Genomic DNA, 23241 nt, shown 5'->3' with positions numbered 1-23241 from the left:
CCCTAGGGCCTGACAAAAGGCTTTCCAAACCTGGGAAATAAACTGCGGACCCCTGTCTGAGACAATGTCACTGGGGATGCCATGGAGGCGGAACACATGACTTATCAATAGGTCAGCAGTTTCCAATGCAGTAGGTAGCTTGGCTAGAGGTACAAAATGGGCTGACTTAGAGAACCTGTCTACAATATTGAGTATGACAGTGTCACCTTGTGAGGTAGGAAGCCCAGAAACAAAGTCGAGTCCTATGTGGGACCAAGGGCGGCTGGGGATGGGCAAGTGACGGAGTAGGCCAGCGGGTGGTCGATGTGAAGACATGAGCTCCAATCTGAGCTACATCAACTGAAAGGTTCCTTAATGTTTTCATAATGTCGCGGAGAGTCTGGTCATGCTGACCCACAAGGGCACCTTCATTGGCAATTGCATGGCGGAGGCTGTCTGTGTCTGCTGGGTCCATGTTGGCCAGATCGTTCTGTTACGACCAGTGAATTTAAGACCCAGATGCAGGACACATAAACAGAGGGGTTGATTGGTAATGAGGTTTATTGTGGCAAATGGAGATGAAGATGGGTTGAAGATTCTGGGGGTTAGCAGAGTGAAGGGGATGAAGGCTGACCAGACCAGCGTAGGGGTGTGAGTGTGGCTGAGCGGTTTTGAGTCCAGAGAGCAGGTTGAGACAGATGGCTGAGCAGGAAGGCAGGTGGGTGAATGGTGATTCTGAAGCAACGGAAAAAACAGGATGAGACTCAAAAACCAAAACAAGCACAAAAGATTCCTTTCAAAATCTTAATTTAGCCTGAGCCGTAGTCTACCCCAGTAGCTGATACAACGATCCGGCGATGAGTGAATGGAGAGCCGGGGTATATATACTGCTGAGTTGATGAGGAGATGGAGAGCTGGTGTGCAGGTGAGAGCAGGTGAAAGGAATGAACCTCAATCAGGAGGGAGCCACAGAGTGAGAGAGCCATGACACTGAGTCTCCAGCCTATATAAATGACACCTGTACAGTAGCTTTTTCACCCCGCAGTCCTAGACTCAACAATGACTCCGTATACTTTGACCTTCGTTTGGGTCTTTGGCCTCTGCGCTGTTCTTCAGGCGTTTGTAAGTGAAGTTAAATGTCCTCTGTTGTGTTTTTAAGTTGATTTGTAATATCAAAGGCATTTACCATACTTTTTACATTTTTGCCTATAATGTCTGAATCTAACTGTTATTTCGTTTTCATTGCAAAAACAACATATTTAATAAAGGGTAAGTGTTTGTCATTATAAATAATATTATTTATATTTGTCTTACATATTGAAGCTTTAAAAAAATGTCTGTCTGTGTTCATTTAGATTGGAAGCCAGCTCCTTCAAACCCTAATAACGGAACTCAAGGCAGCAGTAAGTGATAGTAATCATTATAATATTAAAATGTAGTAAATTTATATACATTCATAAATCACATTTTCTTTGGCTTTTTTTTTTTTAGGCAACAATGAGACCACTTCCTCACCCGAGGTGGAGATTGTGAACAAACATAATGACCTGAGGAGGAATGTGCAGCCTTCTGCAAGCAACATGTTGAAAATGGTAACAACCTGACAATGCATTCAGATTATTTCATTATTTCAACAACAAAAAATACTATTTCAAATTATGATTATTATTTTTTCTTCTAAGAATTAATCGTTCAATCTATCTAGCCACTTAGGGCTTGAGATATTATTACACATGGTCCAGCATGCTGCAGCAAAACCGTAAAGATTGAATGAGTTTTAAAACAAGCACAAAGCACTTGAGGATTCTTTTCAGTAGTGGTCTACATTTGTCGTCTGTTCCCCACAGAGCTGGAGCAGCGAGGCAGCAGCCAACGCTCAGAGATGGGCTGACAGCTGCTCAATGAAGCACAGCAGAACGAGCTCCAGAAAGATCAGCTGTAAGTACTCAAATCCTCCCTCTCTCGCACTTCTTTTTTTGTTGTTGATTTTTTTAAAATTTGGATTATTGAGGAAGACTGACACAGTTATTTAAAATGTTGATCTTAATCAAGTTCCTATCTTTTTTTTTTAAACTAAACCGTTGTAAATAGGAAATATTAAAGAGACACTAAACAATTGTTAAGCAGCTCTCTCTTTTTGTTAAACTAAAGCGAGCGGCTGTGGAGAGAATCTATACATGTCCAGCAACAAGAGAAGCTGGAGTCATGCTATCCAGTCCTGGTACGACGAGGTGAATGACTGGCGCTATGGAGAGGGATCCATCAACGGAACGGCTGTCGGCCACTTTACACAGGTGCACATATTGTCACATTTTGAACAGAACTGTTAGAAGGGACAACTTGCATTAAAAGAAAAAAATCAGTACATATCATGCTCCTGGTGATTTCATGTTTTATACCTCGGCCTCTGCACAGGTTGTTTGGTACAGGTCCAACCTTGTTGGCTGTGCTATGGCTCACTGTCCAGGCTCTCAGTACAGTTACTTCTATGTCTGCCAATACTGCCCACCGTAAGTATAAATATTCTTTCACTGGGAAGTCCCTTTTTTTTTTTTTTTTAAGTTTTAATTCAAGTCAATGTATCCAAGGTCAAGCTCCAGTATGTAATTATAAACATAATTGTATAGTTCATGTTTTTTTTTTTTTTTTTTTTACAATATTTCAGGTATTGTGTTTTTTCTCAAACCAGAACACAACAGGATTTAAAACAGCAATTCAAAAGTGCTTTTCTGTTAAATATCATGTCTGTGACATATTGCAGCTGTGTGAGTCCTTATGGTTGTACAGTTGATTGATTTACTCTTGTTTACATTACAGTGGAAACTTCCAGTTATCTCACCCCTACAAGAGAGGACCCTCTTGTGGTGACTGCCCCAACTCTTGCGACAACAGACTTTGCAGTAAGTGGACATTTTTTATTGTACATGAGAAAAAAATAATGGAACAATTAAAAGAGAAACAATACAAGCGGTACATAATGTTTAGGCAGTTAAAAAAGATTACATAAAAATAACATCTATATAATATAGCCTTGATATGTTCATGGCTCATGTATTGAAACATTAAAGTGTTTTGTTGTAAGACTTTGTAGGTATCCAACCTGAACAGTGAGCTCTGTGTATTATCTAAATTATTTCTGAATCCATTAATTATCTACTTCTTTCCATCTCTTCCAGCCAACCCCTGCAAATACATTGACAGGTACGATAACTGTCCTAGTCTGAAGAGGCAGCATGGCTGTGGCCACAGCGAAGTGGCTGCCTGGTGTCCGGCCTCCTGCAAGTGCAGCAGTGAGATCAATTAAACTCCACAGATCCACATGGTGTCTGTTTTAATAAATAAGTGAATTGTGTGAGCTGCTTTCCTATGATTTTACTTTGGAAATCAAGTTCACAATGCTCATTTGTTATTGCTGCTAATGCCCTTCAGGATCTTTGATACATTTGCTGTACTTGCATGATTCTTGCAGTACTTGGATTGCAAACTCATGATTGAATACATTAACTGTATTGCTATTAACTTTGGATGAAAGTGCCAAACCTCAAAAATAAAAACATTTTACCTACAACAACAAGACATTTACCATATGCTGCAGAAAGAAATGTAAATTCTTGTCAGAAAATTACAGTTTTAAAAAGGAGAAGATATCTGTACAGGTACACAACCAGAAGTTAAGTGTCATTCTTTGAATTTGCATCTAGGGGGAATGTAAACAGCAGCAACATCATGCATCTGTCTGCCAATCGCATGCAGAAGCTTCAAACAGGAACTTTTGACTGAAAGAGTCTTTAAATATGTGTATCTTAATATAAGTTGCTGCCTCAGTCTGATTCATTCCATTCCCATAACTGGACATTAGCGAGGAGTAGCACAGTTATTGAAGAAATCTAATGTCTAAGCTAGGTTAGCTTTGCTTTTATCTCAACTCTGTTTTTTCACTCTTCCTGGGTCACTTGGTGTGGCTGATTTGATGGTGGTTGAAAGTAAGGAGTGTCATATAGCATTTTTGTTAGTGTTAGGGCTTTCACTCCTGCAGAAAATTCCTGATATTTGCCGGGGGAGCTGTATGTGTGAACGCAAACAGCCAAATTTTTCCATCGGACTACACCCGGAGTCTACCGCCAGACTGATGTCAGAAGGCAGCAGGATATTCACCTCGAGCCAATGGGAGGGGGGAGTGACAAAATAGTGTCAGTACTGGTCCTACAGGCCAGTCTATATCATTAACTGTTAATTTAGTTGGACTACATCAACATTCAGACTACATATAAGATGCAAAAAGTCAGAGGACAAAGAGTCCTAACCCTAATCCTAGAAGAAAGTGATCAAACATGTAGTGCAATCCCCCCCAAGTCTGAGACGGTAACCCCAAAATTTGTGAAATTCTCATGTGCAATTAATTATTTCTCTTTTACCCAGGAGACAGGATAGGAGGGAAAAATACCAGGAAACAATTTGTCTTTCTAATATGATTATGTATATACAAGATATTAATGACATATATCAGAAAGACACTTCAGGTTAAACCTGCTTCAGAGTACAGGCCTCAGATCTGTGTTTCATCTTCCTGAAAAGCAAATGTTACCTAAACAACAATAAAGTGAATGTTGTATTTAAGCGATAAAGACGAAAGGACACCAAAACAACAAACACTTTTGGCAAGGAAGAGCAATGGACAGGACAGGGAATGGATCCAAATATAGACAGCTCATGCAGAAAGCAATAATTCAGGGATAATTAATATAGAGGTTAATGAAAGTATAGATGTATTAACTAGATAGCAGGAACGGGGCCAGAAAACAATTGTACACATTAAAATGGTCATGAAGAACACATCTATGTAAACACCTGAAGCTTTCCCATGTAAAACTGTTTAACTCTTGTTTGTCCACTCTTTGTAAACAACAATGTCCTTTAGACAGTTAAGCCTGTTTGTTTTTTGTCTTAACTGCCTGAGTCTCCAGCCTATATAAATGACACCTGTACAGTAGCTTTTTCACCCCGCAGTCCTAGACTCAACAATGACTCTGTATACTTTGACCTTCGTTTGGGCCTTTGGCCTCTGCGCTGTTCTTCAGTCGCCCGGCACTTCAGCGTTTTGGTTTGTAAGTGAAATGAAATGTCCTCTATTGTGTATTTAAGTTGTTTTGTAATATCAAAGGCATTTATCATACTTTTTACATTTTTGCCTATAATGTCTGAATCTAACTGTTATTTCTTTTTCATTGCAAAAACAACATATTTAATAAAGGGTAAGTGTTTGTCATTGTTATTATAAATAATATTATTTATATTTGTCTTACATATTGAAGCTTTAAAAAAGTGTCTATGTCTGTGTTCATTTAGATTGGAAGCCAGCTCCTTCAAACCCTAATAATGGAAATCAAGACAGTGGTAAGTGATAGTAATCATTATAATATTAAAATGTAGTAAATTTATATACATTCATAAATCACATTTTCTTTGGCTTTTTTTTTTTAGGCAACAATGAGATCTCTTCCTCACCCGAGGTGGAGATTGTGAACAAACATAATGACCTGAGGAGGAATGTGCAGCCTTCTGCAAGCAACATGTTGAAAATGGTAACAACCTGACAATGCATTCAGATTATTTCATTATTTCAACAACAAAAAATACTATTTCAAATTATTATTATTTTTTTTTTTCTTCTAAGCATTAATCGTTCAATCTATCTAGCCAATTAGGGCTTGAGATATTATTACACATGGTCCAGCATGCTGCAGCAAAACCGTAAAGATTGAATGAGTTTTAAAACAAGCACAAAGCACTTGAGGATTCTTTTCAGTAGTGGTCTACATTTGTCGTCTGTTCCCCACAGAGCTGGAGCAGCGAGGCAGCAGCCAACGCTCAGAGATGGGCTGACAGCTGCTCAATGAAGCACAGCAGAAAGAGCTACAGAAAGATCAGCTGTAAGTACTCAAATCCTCCCTCTCTCGCACTTCTTTTTTTGTTGTTGATTTTTTAAAATTTGGATTATTGAGGAAGACTGACACAGTTATTTAAAATGTTGATCTTAATCAAGTTCCTATCTTTTTTTTTTTAACTAAACAGTTGTAAATAGGAAATATTAAAGAGAAACTAAACAATTGTTAAGCATCTCTCTCTTATTGCTGAACTAAAGCGAGCGGCTGTGGAGAGAATCTATACATGTCCAGCAACAAGAGAAGCTGGAGTCATGCTATCCAGTCCTGGTACGACGAGGTGAATGACTGGCGCTATGGAGAGGGATCCATCAACGGAAATGATGTCGGCCACTTTACACAGGTGCACATATTGTCACATTTTGAACAGCACTGTTAGAAGGGACAACTTGCATTAAAAGAAAAAAATCAGTACATATCATGCTCCTGGTGATTTCATGTTTTATACCTCGGCCTCTGCACAGGTTGTTTGGTACAGGTCCAACCTTGTTGGCTGTGCTATGGCTCACTGTCCAGGCTCTCGGTACAGTTACTTCTATGTCTGCCAATACTGCCCACCGTAAGTATAAATATTCTTTCACTGGGAAGTCCATTTTTTTTCAATTTCAGTACCTTTTCTAGTTTTAATTCAAGTCAGTGTATCCAAGGTCAAGCTCCAGTATTTTTTTTTTTTGACAAGTTAATTCAGGTATTGTGTTTTTTCTCAAACCAGAACACAACAGGATTTACTCTCAGTGATATTCCAATGCAAACAATGTCAGAATCATATTTAGAAGAACCATGTGGTCTACTCAGTAACTCCTGAGATATGCAAACTAAGTGGATGAACAACAGCACAGTGATGCTCCGTAGTACTGACAAGGAAAACTTCCATTTGCATCTCAATTCTACTTGTTAACCTTGAGGAGTCCTAAAACAGCAATTCAAAAGCGCTTTTCTGTTAAATATCATGTCTGTGACATATTGTAGCTGTGTGAGTCCTTATGGTTGTACAGTTGATTGATTTACTCTTGTTTACATTACAGTGGAAACTCCCAGTTATCTCGCCCCTACAAGAGAGGACCCTCTTGTGGTGACTGCCCCAACTCTTGCGACAACAGACTTTGCAGTAAGTGGATATTTTTTATTGCACATAAGAAAAGAAAAAAATAATGGAACAATTAAAAGAGAAACAATACAAGCGGTACATAATGTTTAGGCATTTAAAAAAGATTACATAAAAATAACATCTATATAATATAGCCTTGATATGTTCATGTATTGAAACATTAAAGTGTTTTGTTGTAAGACTTTGTAGGTATCCAACCTGAACAGTGAGCTCTGTGTATTATCTAAATTATTTCTGAATCCATTAATTATCTACTTCTTTCCATCTCTTCCAGCCAACCCCTGCAAATACATTGACAGGTACAATAACTGTCCTAGTCTGAAGAGGCAGCATGGCTGTGGCCACAGGAAAGTGGCTGCCTGGTGTCCGGCCTCCTGCAAGTGCAGCAGTGAGATCAATTAAACTCCACAGATCCACATGGTGTCTGTTTTAATAAATAAGTGAATTGTGTGAGCTGCTTTCCTATGATTGTACTTCGGAAATCAAGTTCACAATGCTCATTTGTTATTGCTGCTAATGCTCTTCAGGATCTTTGATACATTTGATGTACTTGCATGATTCTTGCAGTACTTGGATTGCAAACTCATGATTGAATACATTAACTGTATTGCTATTAACTTTGGATAAAAATGCCAAACCTCAAAAATAAAAACAATTTACCTACAACAACAATAAGACGAAAGGAAGTCCTCACATTTTAGAAGATGGAATCACAAAATCTTAAAGCATGGTACACGCAATGTCATTTTAAATTTTGAAACAGACTTTACATGTTTTTCAATCATTTTCATTATATAACAAAGAGTAAGGTCTTTACCTGCTCTTTTGTAAAGAGTCTTGAGATTACATTTGTGATGAATTGGGGTTTTACAAATAAAGATTGATTGATTGATTGATTTAGAGTCTAGATGTGATTTATTCATTTCTCGAGGAATTAATTTTATCATCAAGTTCCAACCCTATGCTGCAGAAAGAAATGTAAGTTCTTGTCAGAAAATTACATTATAAAAAGAAGAAGAAACATATAGAAGATATACTTCACATATGATATCTGTACAGGTACACAACCAGAAGGTAAGTGTTTTTCTTTGAATTTGCATCTAGGGGGAATGTAAACAGCAGCAACATCATGCATCTGTCTGCCAATCGCATGCAGAAGCTTCAAACAGGAACTTTTGACTGATAAAAGTCTTTAAATATGTGTATCTTAATATAAGTTGCTGCCTCAGTCTGATTCATATTCATTCCATTCCCATAACTGGACATTGTCTAATAACTGGACATTAGCGAGGAGTAGCACAGTTATTGAAGAAATCTAATGTCTAAGCTAGGTTAGCTTTGCTTTTATCTCAACTCTGTTTTTTCACTCTTCCTGGGTCACTTGGTGTGGCTGATTTGATGGTGGTTGAAAGTAAGGAGTGTCATATAGCATTTTTGTTAGTGTTAGGGCTTTCACTCCTGCAGAAAATTCCTGATATTTGCCGGGGGAGCTGTATGTGTGAACGCAAACAGCCAAATTTTTCCATCGGACTTCACCCGGAGTCTCCCGCCAAACTGATGTCAGAAGGCAGCAGGATATTCACCTCGAGCCAATGGGAGGGGGGAGTGATAAAATAGTGTCAGTACTGGTCCTACAGGCCAGTCTATATCATTAACTGTTAATTTAGTTGGACTACATCAACATTCAGACTACATATAAGATGCAAAAAGTCAGAGGACAAAGAGTCCTAACCCTAATCCTAGAAGAAAGTGATCAAACATGTAGTGCAATCCCCCCCAAGTCTGAGACGGTAACCCCAAAATTTGTGAAATTCTCATGTGCAATTAATTATTTCTCTTTTACCCAGGAGACAGGATAGGAGGGAAAAATACCAGGAAACAATTTGTCTTTCTAATATGATTATGTATATGCAAGATATTAATGACATATATCAGAAAGACACTTCAGGTTAAACCTGCTTCAGAGTACAGGCCTCAGATCTGTGTTTCATCTTCCTGAAAAGCAAATGTTACCTAAACAACAATAAAGTGAATGTTGTATTTAAGCGATAAAGACGAAAGGACACCAAAACAACAAACACTTTTGGCAAGGAAGAGCAATGGACAGGACAGGGAATGGATCCAAATATAGACAGCTCATGCAGAAAGCAACAATTCAGGGATAATTAATATAGAGGTTAATGAAAGTATAGATGTATTAACTAGATAGCAGGAACGGGGCCAGAAAACAATTGTACACATTAAAATGGTCATGAAGAACACATCTATGTAAACACCTGAAGCTTTCCCATGTAAAACTGTTTAACTCTTGTTTGTCCACTCTTTGTAAACAACAATGTCCTTTAGACAGTTAAGCCTGTTTGTTTTTTGTCTTAACTGCCTGAGTCTCCAGCCTATATAAATGACACCTGTACAGTAGCTTTTTCACCCCGCAGTCCTAGACTCAACAATGACTCTGTATACTTTGACCTTCGTTTGGGCCTTTGGCCTCTGCGCTGTTCTTCAGTCGCCCGGCACTTCAGCGTTTTGGTTTGTAAGTGAAATGAAATGTCCTCTATTGTGTATTTAAGTTGTTTTGTAATATCAAAGGCATTTATCATACTTTTTACATTTTTGCCTATAATGTCTGAATCTAACTGTTATTTCTTTTTCATTGCAAAAACAACATATTTAATAAAGGGTAAGTGTTTGTCATTGTTATTATAAATAATATTATTTATATTTGTCTTACATATTGAAGCTTTAAAAAAGTGTCTATGTCTGTGTTCATTTAGATTGGAAGCCAGCTCCTTCAAACCCTAATAATGGAAATCAAGACAGTGGTAAGTGATAGTAATCATTATAATATTAAAATGTAGTAAATTTATATACATTCATAAATCACATTTTCTTTGGCTTTTTTTTTTTAGGCAACAATGAGATCTCTTCCTCACCCGAGGTGGAGATTGTGAACAAACATAATGACCTGAGGAGGAATGTGCAGCCTTCTGCAAGCAACATGTTGAAAATGGTAACAACCTGACAATGCATTCAGATTATTTCATTATTTCAACAACAAAAAATACTATTTCAAATTATTATTATTTTTTTTTTCTTCTAAGCATTAATCGTTCAATCTATCTAGCCAATTAGGGCTTGAGATATTATTACACATGGTCCAGCATGCTGCAGCAAAACCGTAAAGATTGAATGAGTTTTAAAACAAGCACAAAGCACTTGAGGATTCTTTTCAGTAGTGGTCTACATTTGTCGTCTGTTCCCCACAGAGCTGGAGCAGCGAGGCAGCAGCCAACGCTCAGAGATGGGCTGACAGCTGCTCAATGAAGCACAGCAGAAAGAGCTACAGAAAGATCAGCTGTAAGTACTCAAATCCTCCCTCTCTCGCACTTCTTTTTTTGTTGTTGATTTTTTAAAATTTGGATTATTGAGGAAGACTGACACAGTTATTTAAAATGTTGATCTTAATCAAGTTCCTATCTTTTTTTTTTTAACTAAACAGTTGTAAATAGGAAATATTAAAGAGAAACTAAACAATTGTTAAGCATCTCTCTCTTATTGCTGAACTAAAGCGAGCGGCTGTGGAGAGAATCTATACATGTCCAGCAACAAGAGAAGCTGGAGTCATGCTATCCAGTCCTGGTACGACGAGGTGAATGACTGGCGCTATGGAGAGGGATCCATCAACGGAAATGATGTCGGCCACTTTACACAGGTGCACATATTGTCACATTTTGAACAGAACTGTTAGAAGGGACAACTTGCATTAAAAGAAAAAAATCAGTACATATCATGCTCCTGGTGATTTCATGTTTTATACCTCGGCCTCTGCACAGGTTGTTTGGTACAGGTCCAACCTTGTTGGCTGTGCTATGGCTCACTGTCCAGGCTCTCGGTACAGTTACTTCTATGTCTGCCAATACTGCCCACCGTAAGTATAAATATTCTTTCACTGGGAAGTCCATTTTTTTTCAATTTCAGTACCTTTTCTAGTTTTAATTCAAGTCAGTGTATCCAAGGTCAAGCTCCAGTATTTTTTTTTTTTGACAAGTTAATTCAGGTATTGTGTTTTTTCTCAAACCAGAACACAACAGGATTTACTCTCAGTGATATTCCAATGCAAACAATGTCAGAATCATATTTAGAAGAACCATGTGGTCTACTCAGTAACTCCTGAGATATGCAAACTAAGTGGATGAACAACAGCACAGTGATGCTCCGTAGTACTGACAAGGAAAACTTCCATTTGCATCTCAATTCTACTTGTTAACCTTGAGGAGTCCTAAAACAGCAATTCAAAAGCGCTTTTCTGTTAAATATCATGTCTGTGACATATTGTAGCTGTGTGAGTCCTTATGGTTGTACAGTTGATTGATTTACTCTTGTTTACATTACAGTGGAAACTCCCAGTTATCTCGCCCCTACAAGAGAGGACCCTCTTGTGGTGACTGCCCCAACTCTTGCGACAACAGACTTTGCAGTAAGTGGATATTTTTTATTGCACATAAGAAAAGAAAAAAATAATGGAACAATTAAAAGAGAAACAATACAAGCGGTACATAATGTTTAGGCATTTAAAAAAGATTACATAAAAATAACATCTATATAATATAGCCTTGATATGTTCATGTATTGAAACATTAAAGTGTTTTGTTGTAAGACTTTGTAGGTATCCAACCTGAACAGTGAGCTCTGTGTATTATCTAAATTATTTCTGAATCCATTAATTATCTACTTCTTTCCATCTCTTCCAGCCAACCCCTGCAAATACATTGACAGGTACAATAACTGTCCTAGTCTGAAGAGGCAGCATGGCTGTGGCCACAGGAAAGTGGCTGCCTGGTGTCCGGCCTCCTGCAAGTGCAGCAGTGAGATCAATTAAACTCCACAGATCCACATGGTGTCTGTTTTAATAAATAAGTGAATTGTGTGAGCTGCTTTCCTATGATTGTACTTCGGAAATCAAGTTCACAATGCTCATTTGTTATTGCTGCTAATGCTCTTCAGGATCTTTGATACATTTGATGTACTTGCATGATTCTTGCAGTACTTGGATTGCAAACTCATGATTGAATACATTAACTGTATTGCTATTAACTTTGGATAAAAATGCCAAACCTCAAAAATAAAAACAATTTACCTACAACAACAATAAGACGAAAGGAAGTCCTCACATTTTAGAAGATGGAATCACAAAATCTTAAAGCATGGTACACGCAATGTCATTTTAAATTTTGAAACAGACTTTACATGTTTTTCAATCATTTTCATTATATAACAAAGAGTAAGGTCTTTACCTGCTCTTTTGTAAAGAGTCTTGAGATTACATTTGTGATGAATTGGGGTTTTACAAATAAAGATTGATTGATTGATTGATTTAGAGTCTAGATGTGATTTATTCATTTCTCGAGGAATTAATTTTATCATCAAGTTCCAACCCTATGCTGCAGAAAGAAATGTAAGTTCTTGTCAGAAAATTACATTATAAAAAGAAGAAGAAACATATAGAAGATATACTTCACATATGATATCTGTACAGGTACACAACCAGAAGGTAAGTGTTTTTCTTTGAATTTGCATCTAGGGGGAATGTAAACAGCAGCAACATCATGCATCTGTCTGCCAATCGCATGCAGAAGCTTCAAACAGGAACTTTTGACTGATAAAAGTCTTTAAATATGTGTATCTTAATATAAGTTGCTGCCTCAGTCTGATTCATATTCATTCCATTCCCATAACTGGACATTGTCTAATAACTGGACATTAGCGAGGAGTAGCACAGTTATTGAAGAAATCTAATGTCTAAGCTAGGTTAGCTTTGCTTTTATCTCAACTCTGTTTTTTCACTCTTCCTGGGTCACTTGGTGTGGCTGATTTGATGGTGGTTGAAAGTAAGGAGTGTCATATAGCATTTTTGTTAGTGTTAGGGCTTTCACTCCTGCAGAAAATTCCTGATATTTGCCGGGGGGAGCTGTATGTGTGAACGCAAACAGCCAAATTTTTCCTTCGGACTTCACCCGGAGTCTCCCGCCAGACTGATGTGAGAAGGCAGCAGGATATTCTCCAGAGAATTCACCTCGAGCCAATGGGAGGGGGGGAGTGACATTTCTATAATGTGACTGCTGCACGGTGCATAGAGTGTATGCATGCAAGCGCTACGATCTCTGTGCATGTAATTAAGCGGCTTCATTACATTTTATTTTCACCACTATGTTCTTTTGTTGACAGTGTGATTCCGTTGAACTACACGTAGCACTGATATAAAGCCAAATATTCTCATGGTAGCATTTTCTTTACGTCACGTCTTACCTCAGGAGACCCCCCGCCAGGTCAGGAGAATATCCTGAGAAATGCTCCTAAAACGATCTAGGTATTTTAGGAGTGTATATGTCAAAACACCTTTAGTTATGTATTTATTTTGTAAATGGTTTTGTTAGTTGTCATTTCCTGTTTTATTTTATCACACACTCCGCTCTTGTGTTGTATCACTTACTGCCCTTGTGTGTGTTTCTTTTTCTTTGATATGTGTGCTCCGCCCTGAAGGTTTTTCACCTGTGTCTGTTCCTTCCCTTCTGTACCAGTTCCTTTCGTCTATTTCTCTGCCCTTGCTCCTTATGTTTTGTTTTTTTTAGCTTGTGGCTCCTCCTGTTTTCTCACCTGTTTTGTTGGATATTTAGTTGGACCTTTATTCACAGACTGTAAGTAGGTAAGCTTCTGTTTTGCCTCGTTGTTACTGAGAGAGAGAGAGAGAGAGAGAGAGAGAGAGAGAGAGAGAGAGAGCTCAAACTCATGTAATTGTTGCTCTTTATTCTGCTTTTTATTATTATTATTGTCATCATCATCATTTTCATAATGCTAACATGTTTAGCTATAGCATGTAACTCTTCTCACAAATACATTGAACTGAAAGTGGTTGCCCCCCTCAGATAACATAATAGAAAAGCAAAAACCTAAAAGTACAAACATTTAGTCAATTATAAAATCCAAAAATCTTTAATTGCTTGCATGCAATTGCAATTCTATTGATATTATCAAATCAATGAGTTAGTGGAGAGGACAACTGTAGTGAAAGATATTTTTCCAATAAACTTACTCTTCCAGTTATAAGTAATACCAGAAAAATCCTCAGGACCTTAGGCCTCTGTGTCAGAGCTGTATTATGTTGAAAGCCAATTATCTAGGTTGCTATCAAGAAGCTCTCCACATAAGTGCTGAGGGCAAAATGTTATGTCTAAATACAAACTTTAGTAGGGACGTTTAGCAGTTTTTAACATGGTAAAAGTGAGGTGGTCCAAATGAAACAATGGGTCCAATGCCAATGTACAGTATTAGATGTTTGAAAGCTGATATCTCAACAACTACAACATCTGGAGTATTTAAACGTTCTGGTAAAGTTCCCCATCTTATAACGCTTAACTTGTTCAAAAACATATTTCTATTTCTAATATTAAATCCACAGGGGGTGATGCAGTTACTTTAACACATAATAATTTTACAATTATCTTTGTGAATAAGTTCCTCATAAGAACGTCACAGAGATGTAAATGCGGCAGCCTGTCTCATGAATACAGAAAAGTTTTACAGACAGATATGAACAATTCTGCAGCAGTCAACAACGTTTCATCTGTGGGTCGTCCAAAAGGACTTTGAAAGTTGCAACTTGCAGCAACAACAGCAGAAACTCACATCCAACTCACGTACAACCAAGTCTATCCTTTATCTGATTGCGACGGTACAAACTGGCCAGCATGAATCTACAGTAGTAGCACTTTAATAAACTTCGCACACAGATCCTGTGAAGTGTGTCGCTCGGTCTAAAACCTCTAACATGTAGCCTTCCAAAAAAGGTTGTCGCAAACAGCTCAGCCAAACTCTTCCCCTGTTCATGGTGTCATAACCTGGCTCAGGGCCATAACAAATATGGGACAGGCAGATGGATGGAATATGGGAAGGGCACAATATTTGACTGCAAATAATAATTCATCGTAAAAATGTGTTGGGGTTGTATCAAGTCAACTTTGGTTATATTCTTTAATAATTATATTTAATTATTAATAATATAAATAAAAATATCATTAAACTATGTTTAATCTTGTTTGGGGCACCACCCTGTACTCAGGGAAATATAACCAAAATATCACTCAAATCAGTCTCAAATTAGTTACTTAATTACTAATATTATTAATAATTAATAACTATATTTAATAAATTGAAGGCGTGAAATCCGTACACAAAGCCCTCGCACCCAGCTTATATCACAATGCAAATACACCAGTAATCACAAACAACTGCTCTCTTAAAATTATAACAGAATTTATTTAAACAAAGCAACATCAATCCGAAATCAATGAATTTAATCAAACAAATAACTATCATAAACTAATCTAAGCAAACAAACATTATCAAGCAAGGCTTGTGTGTGTGTGTGTGTGTGTGTGTGTGTGTGTGTGTGTCTGTGTCTGTGAATGAAAGAGAGAGAGGAGGGGGAAAAGGAGGGAGATTGCTTCTTCCCACGTGGTCGCCCATCCGATGGCGCACACCTAACACCTAAGACCTAGTGGTCTTATTGTCTAAAATAGGCCGAGTTCGGCCCTGCACGATCGGTGTGGCCGCAAGTATACAGATCTCTATGTGTGTGTGGGTGTGCAGCCTATGTGCGTAATGGCGCGGTGGTGGAGTTAGTCTCCAGATGTGCGTCTACACGGGAATATGTGTGTGTGTGTTAGTTAGAGGAGGAGAAAAGAGAGAGAGAAATGCGTACCTGAAGAGGCCGGATTAGAGTCCGAATCCCGCGCCACAACTCGGAGTAATTCCCTTCATTCACAGAAAGAAACCAGTGGCCGAATTCAAGTTAATACGGTTTACACTGCGCTTTCTGATCAGAAGAGTAATACCCGGTTATAACGCTGTTACGCTAAACACATGTAGGACGCAGCGGTCCGAAACGGAACAAACAAGAGTTTTAAACAGGTAAAACTCAGGACGCGGCGGTCCAACAAAGACAAAAATTACAGTTTCTGCATCAATCAATCAATTGTTAAAAACACTCTCTAAAGCTAATTCTGCTGAGACCTAAGCCTCACTTGTGAATCGCTTTGCCCGCAATTGGTGAAGGAAAAAGGAGTCCCGCGATAAAACAGATCTTGTGTCCGTCTTGGTGCAGAGGCGTTTGATGGCGACGAGGGTCCCTTACGGCAAGAGCGGCTTCGTTGGTTCTCCGTCGAGTGGAAAGATGTCCGTTAATGTCCTTTCGTTGCAGGACAGAATACGACCGTTATCTTTCTGATAATCTGTTATAGTCTGACGCTCTCCGAGAAACTGAGATGCGTTCACTGGACAATCCGAGCTCGGAATTTAGAACACTGCCGGCCGCGGATTACCTGCGCGCCAAAACTTAAAACAAAGGAAGATGGTTGCAGGAAACAGGAGGTGAGCTTGTGTCTCCGAACACTTGAAGTCAGCGCGTGGAAAGAGAGAGAACACTGGAAGTCTTGGAGTTTTGTAGCCTGGCCTGCTTCATGGGGGGTCTACCTCAGGTCCCCTCCAATGAGGAGAGAGAGGTTCCGGTCCCCCCTTACTTCACGCGTAGGTGTGAAGTATTGCAGAGGATTCTGGGATTAAGAGTCCTTTAGGTCTCTTTGTGATCCCAGTGAATAAATCAAATGAGGCTTCTCACAGAGATGCAGGCCCAAGTCCATTGTTTGCTGGTCATAAGCCTGCGTGGCCCAACAAATGTAAACAACTGAAGGATGAACGTAAAATATGAAGGGTATCAGTCAAGTCAGAGATCTAAATGTCCGATGGATTTTTTGATCTTCCCCTGTAGAGACGCCATACCTTTAGTCTCCTGCTTGTCAGTAAAGGCTCTGTTAATCTGTCTATCTTACTGTGGTCTCTAGGTTCACCAAGACCCTGCCCCATTTCTGTCTGCCTGAAGGTCCTTTGCATTGCCTCTGCCTCCAGGAAGTCCACCTTAAGGGCCCTATACTCTGCCCCTGTCCTGGCTCCAGACCTTCCCCCTGATGGATACCACTCTTCCCCTATCCAGCTCCCAGGGCTGTTTAAAACTTAAACCCCAACTGTGCCACCAGATCACCAGAACATTTCACACCTTTGTAAATAAAATGTAATTTCTATGTCAGTCTATGTTTGTGCTGAACATGAATGTTCCAGTGGCGGGTAAGTGTTGAGGTAAGCTGCAATAGGTAGATCTTGAAACATCTTTCAGGTGGATTGATGGACTGCAGCCTCCTGCCAGACAGGATTCTCTGACAATAATTGAGTTGATCATCTCTCAACCAAGGGGCGGATGTTTGATACCAGCTCCAGCAGTCATATGTTTATGTATCCTTGGGCAAGACACTTTACCCAAAATAAGTCCCACTGCTGCGTTAGAGGCGTGTGAACAGTATGAATGGATAAGTTAATACTAATGGACACTATGCATAGCAGCCTCTGCCGTCAGTGTCTAAAAGGGTAGCTGTGACCTGCATGAAGATGAAGTGAAAGGCCGTGGTAATTTCATTATCTGAAAGCCCGTTGGCTCTGTAGGTGAACTGCATGGGGCCCAAGAGTGGATGAGAAATGGCTTTGAGGTAGGGTAGCAAACGGCACTCAAATAACATAATCACTAAGGTTCTGTACAAAGACTTTAATATTTACGTTTTTTGTGAAGTATATCATATTTTAATATTCAATATTTAAGGACAGTTTTACACAGCTGATCTGAAGTTCGTCAGGATTAATGATAGGACTGGCCCGGCTGCTTTACAGACGTTAAGTCTCTTCAAGAAACAAACCAAACCACAAAAGTAGCACTTTGAAGCACCATCTTGTTGATAATGATATGGAGAAAGTCAAGGCAAGGAGAGTGATGAGGGTGCAAGGCAGATAGAATGAAGGATCTCGAATGAGAGGGGAATAGTCAAGGGGCATCTAGTGGCCAGTTGAAGTATAATGCTTACCGATGTAAGGAAATGTGTGTAAAGTACCAGTAAGGGCTGAATGATATATTGTTTTGACATCGCAATAACGATGTGCACATGAAATAGTTGAATGGCAGGACGTGCGATGGCAATAATAAGACCTGAGACACGTCATGCTGCCACATTTCTGTTTTTTGATGCACACAAAATTGCCAGTTTCTTGTTTTCCATGACTTATTGTCTCTTATCTGTTATCTGTTACAGAATTGACTGTTATGCATGCAGTCTGTGTGTCCCTTTTAAAATGTTTACAATCAAGAGACGCTGCTGCCGTCAGCATGGCATGGCTCGACATGATGCTCACAGCAGTCGCTCATTTATGCTAGGTGGATTTGAAACGAGCGTATTTTGGCTATCAGCTGCATGTGTGAAGCAGATTGTTTTATTTTAGTGGCACACCTGCAGCGCATACGGTGGATTGTTGTGAATCACAGGCAACTTAAGGTGGTGAGCTTTCACTTACTTGAAAGTTACTGTAGTGACCAATTTTAACAAACCCAATATTGTTTAGAGAAGTCACTTGAGGGATGAATGTGGAAGCTTTCGGACGCGTGCTTAGCTCGAAGAAATCAACACAGTCCATTGATGATGTGATTTGGATATTTCAATCCATTCATTTTTAAACACTTCTTATCAATAAAGGAAAATATGATGAACCACTACGTCTATAAATAAAACAAACAAATTTGTCAGCCTGTCGGAGTTAAACGCATCCAACACGGGTTGGATGCGTTTAACTCCGACAGGCTGACACGATAAAAAAAACTGTTTGCCTCCATTCAATCACCTGTCCCACCTCACCTGGAGCCTTGCTTTAACCACAGCATCCGCCCAGGCTACACATAGTGCCCAGTGGAGGGCCAACACACACAACCACAAGGAAAATAACATGAACCAAAACAAACACATCATTTGGCTCCAGCAGTTACTATCGCAGGGCTTGTTGTGATGAGTAAACATCTCTGAACATCTTGCAAGACAAAATGTGTTGCTCCATCAGTGCAATCTCTGCACATCTTTATCTTCTCTGTGTATGTGTCTGTGAAGTGGTTTAGATTAGAAATACGAGGATGAATTAAAGACCCAAATAATAAAAGGTATTTTTTTTAAATAGATGAATTTACATAAAATCACGCTGAATTGATCTGTTATAATTTCCTTTCCTAAGAAAGCCCCAAAATATATCACACGAGGAAAGTCTCCTGATGTCAGATTTTTGCCGTAGTTTGGCTCTCATATTGTCAGATGATGGTGTCAAGGATGTTTTACAGGTGCCACGTTGACTAAATGCTTTCTTCAGTTTGGTTGTTAAAATTTAGGATGCCCTTAAGTTTGTGTGTTTAATTGTCACGTGTTCGTGTAGTCCTGTATATATTAATCACTCCTTTGGCTCTAGGAGACAATCCTGGTTTAAACCATGTACACTTCAAGCTTCCTGTGTGCCTTCGGCCTCCTGGCTGCTCTGCAGCTACCTGGCTCTATGGCGGATAATCAAGTCACGGTAAGTGATACACAATCAATTGTTATAGGATATATTGTGTGTATATTCCTTGTTTTGTCCTAAAATCTTTTCTAAATGTTCATCTTTGTAATGAGGTTCTTTTGTTCAATAACTTAACCATTATTTTCTCTGTCATCCCTGAAACTAAATCAAAAGACGGGTGAGTGTTATCAGTGCTGTTAATGTTACACATACACTCATCTTAAATATTAAGTATAATCATACTTATTCAAACTTTGATATTTTTTGTTTGTTGTTATTTTCTCAATTTAGATCCTGGGGTCACTGGCAAGGATCAGCAAGAGATCCTGGACAAGCATAACGATCTAAGAAGGGCAGTTACCCCTACCGCTAGCAACATGGTGAAAATGGTAACAACCGTTAAATGCTTTCTTGTTTAATCAATTCATTCAAAGCAGGATAACTGAGCACTTGTGCATTTTCTGATTTCTGATGTATATTTTGTGTTTGTGGCTGACCTGTCCTCTGCTCCCCACAGACCTGGAACAACCAAGCTGCAGAAAATGCTCAAGAGTGGGCCAAAACCTGCCCCATGCAACACAGCTCATACACCTCCAGAAAGATCAGCAGTGAGTTCATCTAACCAGCTCTTACTCTCCAAAACAACATGTGCAATACCATCTGAAACATGTAATCTGGCACCAAACTCTCCACTGACAACAAGAGAAAGCAAATTTAACAGATAACGCATGTCATTGCAGCGGGTTGAAATTAAATACAGAAAATAAATTATATTAGCTCATGTTAAAGATGACCAGACTGGTCCTTTGCAAAGGGAAGAGTTAACATATGCCATCATTGAAAAAGCCAGTGCAGCTATACACAAATATACTCAAATGAGTGCCAGAAATTGTTTTGCTTACTAATGATGTGATCGATGATTTCAAACATGTGATATATAAAATATATACTGCCTGAATGTGGAAAATCAATAAAAAAATGGCTCACAAAAAAAAAATCACTATTGCTGAAAAGACAAGCAAAGGTTGAAAATGGAGGAACAGGTGGAAGATGCTTTACACTACAGGTTATTGATTTGGACTCTAGTGACAGAGTTTTTCAGGGTTTCTTCAGCTCCAGTATTTTGATTTCTAATGGACTGAAATGTCTCTCTGTCTTGTTGTTCAACTGTAGCTACCTACTGTGGAGAGAATCTGTTGATGTCCAGCCACAGGCTAGGCTGGAGCCAAGTTATCGATTCCTGGTACAGCGAGGTGAAAGACTGGGAATACGGAGTGGGATCAATCAACGATGGAGTGGTTGGACACTTTACACAGGTGATCTTATTAGATGTTGAATAGACTTCACTTGTTTTTCAAAATGATCTTACAAAACAGATCAAAACAAATGAAATTGTGCCGCACATCAGTGCCAGGAGCAGATTTTGTAATTCAAGTCTTGTTCTCTGCACAGGTTGTTTGGTACAAGTCTCATGAACTTGGCTGTGGTTTGGCCTACTGCCCAGACTCTAGATTTAAGTACTTCTACGTCTGCCACTACTGCCCAGCGTAAGCACAAAACGTGTTTATTCTCTTTTTCAGCCAGTTCACTTTCATTGAATATTTGGTCTGTACAAGACCTTGTTATCTATGTTCACTATTTGATGCTTTGGACTACAATATATTTCAGTGGAAACTACGATTTAGCTCGCCCCTACAAAAATGGAGACAGCTGTGCTGACTGCCCCGACAACTGTGACAACGGACTGTGCAGTAAGTAAAAGAGCTGCATCCATAAGTAGATAAATCAATTAGTAAATTCAAGAAAAATGTATTCCCTACTGGTTGACAATCGTTAAAGTCAGTTTTCCAGCAAATATGTTAACGTGCCACTTCCAGCTCCTTAAATGGAAGGATTTCTTCTTTTGGCTTTGTTAGTAAATAAGGGGCATTGTGTTTTGGACTTTTGGTTGTACAATGGTCACATTTGACATTTAGAAATCTTACAGACCAAAAAAATGTGATTTCAAATTTGCTGTTCTACTGGCTTATACAGCATTGGAATTTTTATGTTTTGACCTCACTGTTATTTCAAAGGAAGTCATTTTCAATTAAGCAATTTAAAAACAGCAACATTTTCATATTGGCAGAGAAAAAGTTGAAAGCATTAAACATATTATTCATCCATATAAGCCACTAGCTAACCCCATCACAAACCTGGTGATAGTTTTTACTGAAAACTTAGCATCATTTTTAGCTTCCTGCTGTTGGCTCTCTCTAGTTGTGTCTTTTTCTTACTAATAAGTTAGTATGGAAACATATCTTTTAGATTGCAACCAACCAGCGTCTAGATAATCTTTAAAGAGAAGTTGTATGTGGGATTCTACTACTTTTTTTCCAGTAATGTTCAGTTTTTTTTTTTTATTACAAATGTAATGATTCCTTCATTTTCTTTTTCTCTTCCAGCCAAACCATGCCTGTACGATGACAACTTTGGTAACTGTCCTGGATTTAGTTATTACTGTATGTTTAGTTTCTTTGTCAACTGGTGCCCTGCCACCTGCAACTGCAAAAGTGGAGAAATTGTTTAAATTGCACGTTTTCATTTCCTCTGGCTAATCCAGTCTTTCAATAAATTTCAGCATGATTCAATATTGTGTCCTCATAATTTAATTCTTGGGGATGTTTGACTGGCCAGTAATCAGCAGAGAATAAAAAGGAAATTTACTTTGGCAAAGTATTTTATACCCAAAACATCACCTGCAGAGCCAGGTGCCCTTTGACTTTTTGTAAGTTGCACACTCAGAAAGAGGAAGGACAGGGTGGATTCAGCAAGAGTGGGGAAGTAAAAGTAATCAGATAGACTTCCCAGAGCTACGCCAAGAAACAACCTCGCAGACCAAACCTGCTTGATGCAAAACAAAAGAATAAACCTGACTTCCCACATTATCTAATGTGCTACATGAATTCCGAGATAAATATTGTAGTTGTTAATACGTATTTCTAAATACTAGTATTATTTTAAGTTTTGCATTTTATTTTTCTATAGCTTTCATTCTGTGTGTAAATATATGCCAGTGAGGTTGCAATATTCAAATTATTTTCAATAGGGGTGTGATGAGATCTGGGGCCTGTACAACGTAGCAGGATTTGGGTTTAGCGAGGTAACTTCGGGGTTAACCCTGGGTTCACTTCTTACCTGGCTATATCGCCACGGTAACTTGTGCTGTACACCTAACCTGCTCCGGAGCAGATGAGATAAGAGATCAACCTGTGAAAATCTCCACCCACTGACCAATCAGAATTTTTGATTGTGGGGCTCCCGGAGCTGATCGAGAGGGGGGAGGACACTTCATGACTTACTGTCCTGTATGACTTTACATTATCGTTAAAGTTAATGATTATTTTTTTTTACTGATACCATACTTCATCAGATACTCAAAAAAGCACCGGAGCCTTTTGGTTGTGTTTTGAAGATGTAAAATGATGAATAGCTTACTTATGGCTTTGAATAACATGTTCATATTAGTAATTCGTATTAGTAATTTGAGTGTTATTGCATGGCCTTGCGGAACAGTCTTTACATTTCACTGCACATCTGTATGAGCATGCGACAAATAAAAATCTTGAATCTTGAAATCTTGAATATTAATGTTCAATGTCTCCATGCCGCTCTGTTTGTTATCGTCAGAGCTGCAGCTGAAATATAACTTCTCAAACTGCCACATGAAAGAGTCAGACATCCAGTGAAGCGAAAAAACAGGAGTTA

General features: G+C 38.8%; 4 protein-coding genes across 4 annotated transcripts; all 4 read left to right on the top strand.

Moving 5' to 3' along the window:
* The first annotated feature begins 1336 nt into the window (after window positions 1-1336).
* LOC132984880 (cysteine-rich venom protein TRI1-like) lies at window positions 1337-3553 on the top strand. Its single transcript, XM_061051898.1, has 7 exons — window positions 1337-1382; window positions 1471-1571; window positions 1827-1917; window positions 2131-2273; window positions 2395-2489; window positions 2797-2879; window positions 3156-3553. Exons 2-7 carry the CDS (start codon window positions 1560-1562, stop codon window positions 3281-3283), a joined length of 552 nt encoding a protein of 183 aa, XP_060907881.1. The 5' UTR covers window positions 1337-1382; window positions 1471-1559; the 3' UTR covers window positions 3284-3553.
* Window positions 3554-5219: 1666 nt separating this feature from the next.
* On the top strand, window positions 5220-7922 carry LOC132984879 (serotriflin-like). The gene is made up of 7 exons (XM_061051897.1): window positions 5220-5373; window positions 5461-5561; window positions 5819-5909; window positions 6122-6264; window positions 6386-6480; window positions 6947-7029; window positions 7304-7922. The coding sequence occupies exons 2-7, from the start codon at window positions 5550-5552 to the stop codon at window positions 7429-7431; spliced, it is 552 nt and encodes a 183-aa protein (XP_060907880.1). The 5' UTR covers window positions 5220-5373; window positions 5461-5549; the 3' UTR covers window positions 7432-7922.
* Window positions 7923-9697: 1775 nt separating this feature from the next.
* On the top strand, window positions 9698-12399 carry LOC132984559 (serotriflin-like). Its single transcript, XM_061051412.1, has 7 exons — window positions 9698-9851; window positions 9939-10039; window positions 10296-10386; window positions 10599-10741; window positions 10863-10957; window positions 11424-11506; window positions 11781-12399. Exons 2-7 carry the CDS (start codon window positions 10028-10030, stop codon window positions 11906-11908), a joined length of 552 nt encoding a protein of 183 aa, XP_060907395.1. The 5' UTR covers window positions 9698-9851; window positions 9939-10027; the 3' UTR covers window positions 11909-12399.
* Window positions 12400-19880: 7481 nt separating this feature from the next.
* On the top strand, window positions 19881-21253 carry LOC132985387 (cysteine-rich venom protein triflin-like). Its single transcript, XM_061052737.1, has 5 exons — window positions 19881-19892; window positions 20012-20102; window positions 20668-20810; window positions 20947-21041; window positions 21163-21253. The coding sequence occupies exons 1-5, from the start codon at window positions 19881-19883 to the stop codon at window positions 21251-21253; spliced, it is 432 nt and encodes a 143-aa protein (XP_060908720.1).
* Window positions 21254-23241: the final 1988 nt, after the last annotated feature.

The sequence above is a fragment of the Labrus mixtus genome, chromosome 12, assembly GCF_963584025.1.
Source record: "Labrus mixtus chromosome 12, fLabMix1.1, whole genome shotgun sequence".
Lineage (NCBI taxonomy): Eukaryota > Metazoa > Chordata > Actinopteri > Labriformes > Labridae > Labrus > Labrus mixtus.
Note: the sequence above shows the minus strand (reverse complement) of the source record. Positions and strands in the feature narration are given on the sequence as shown.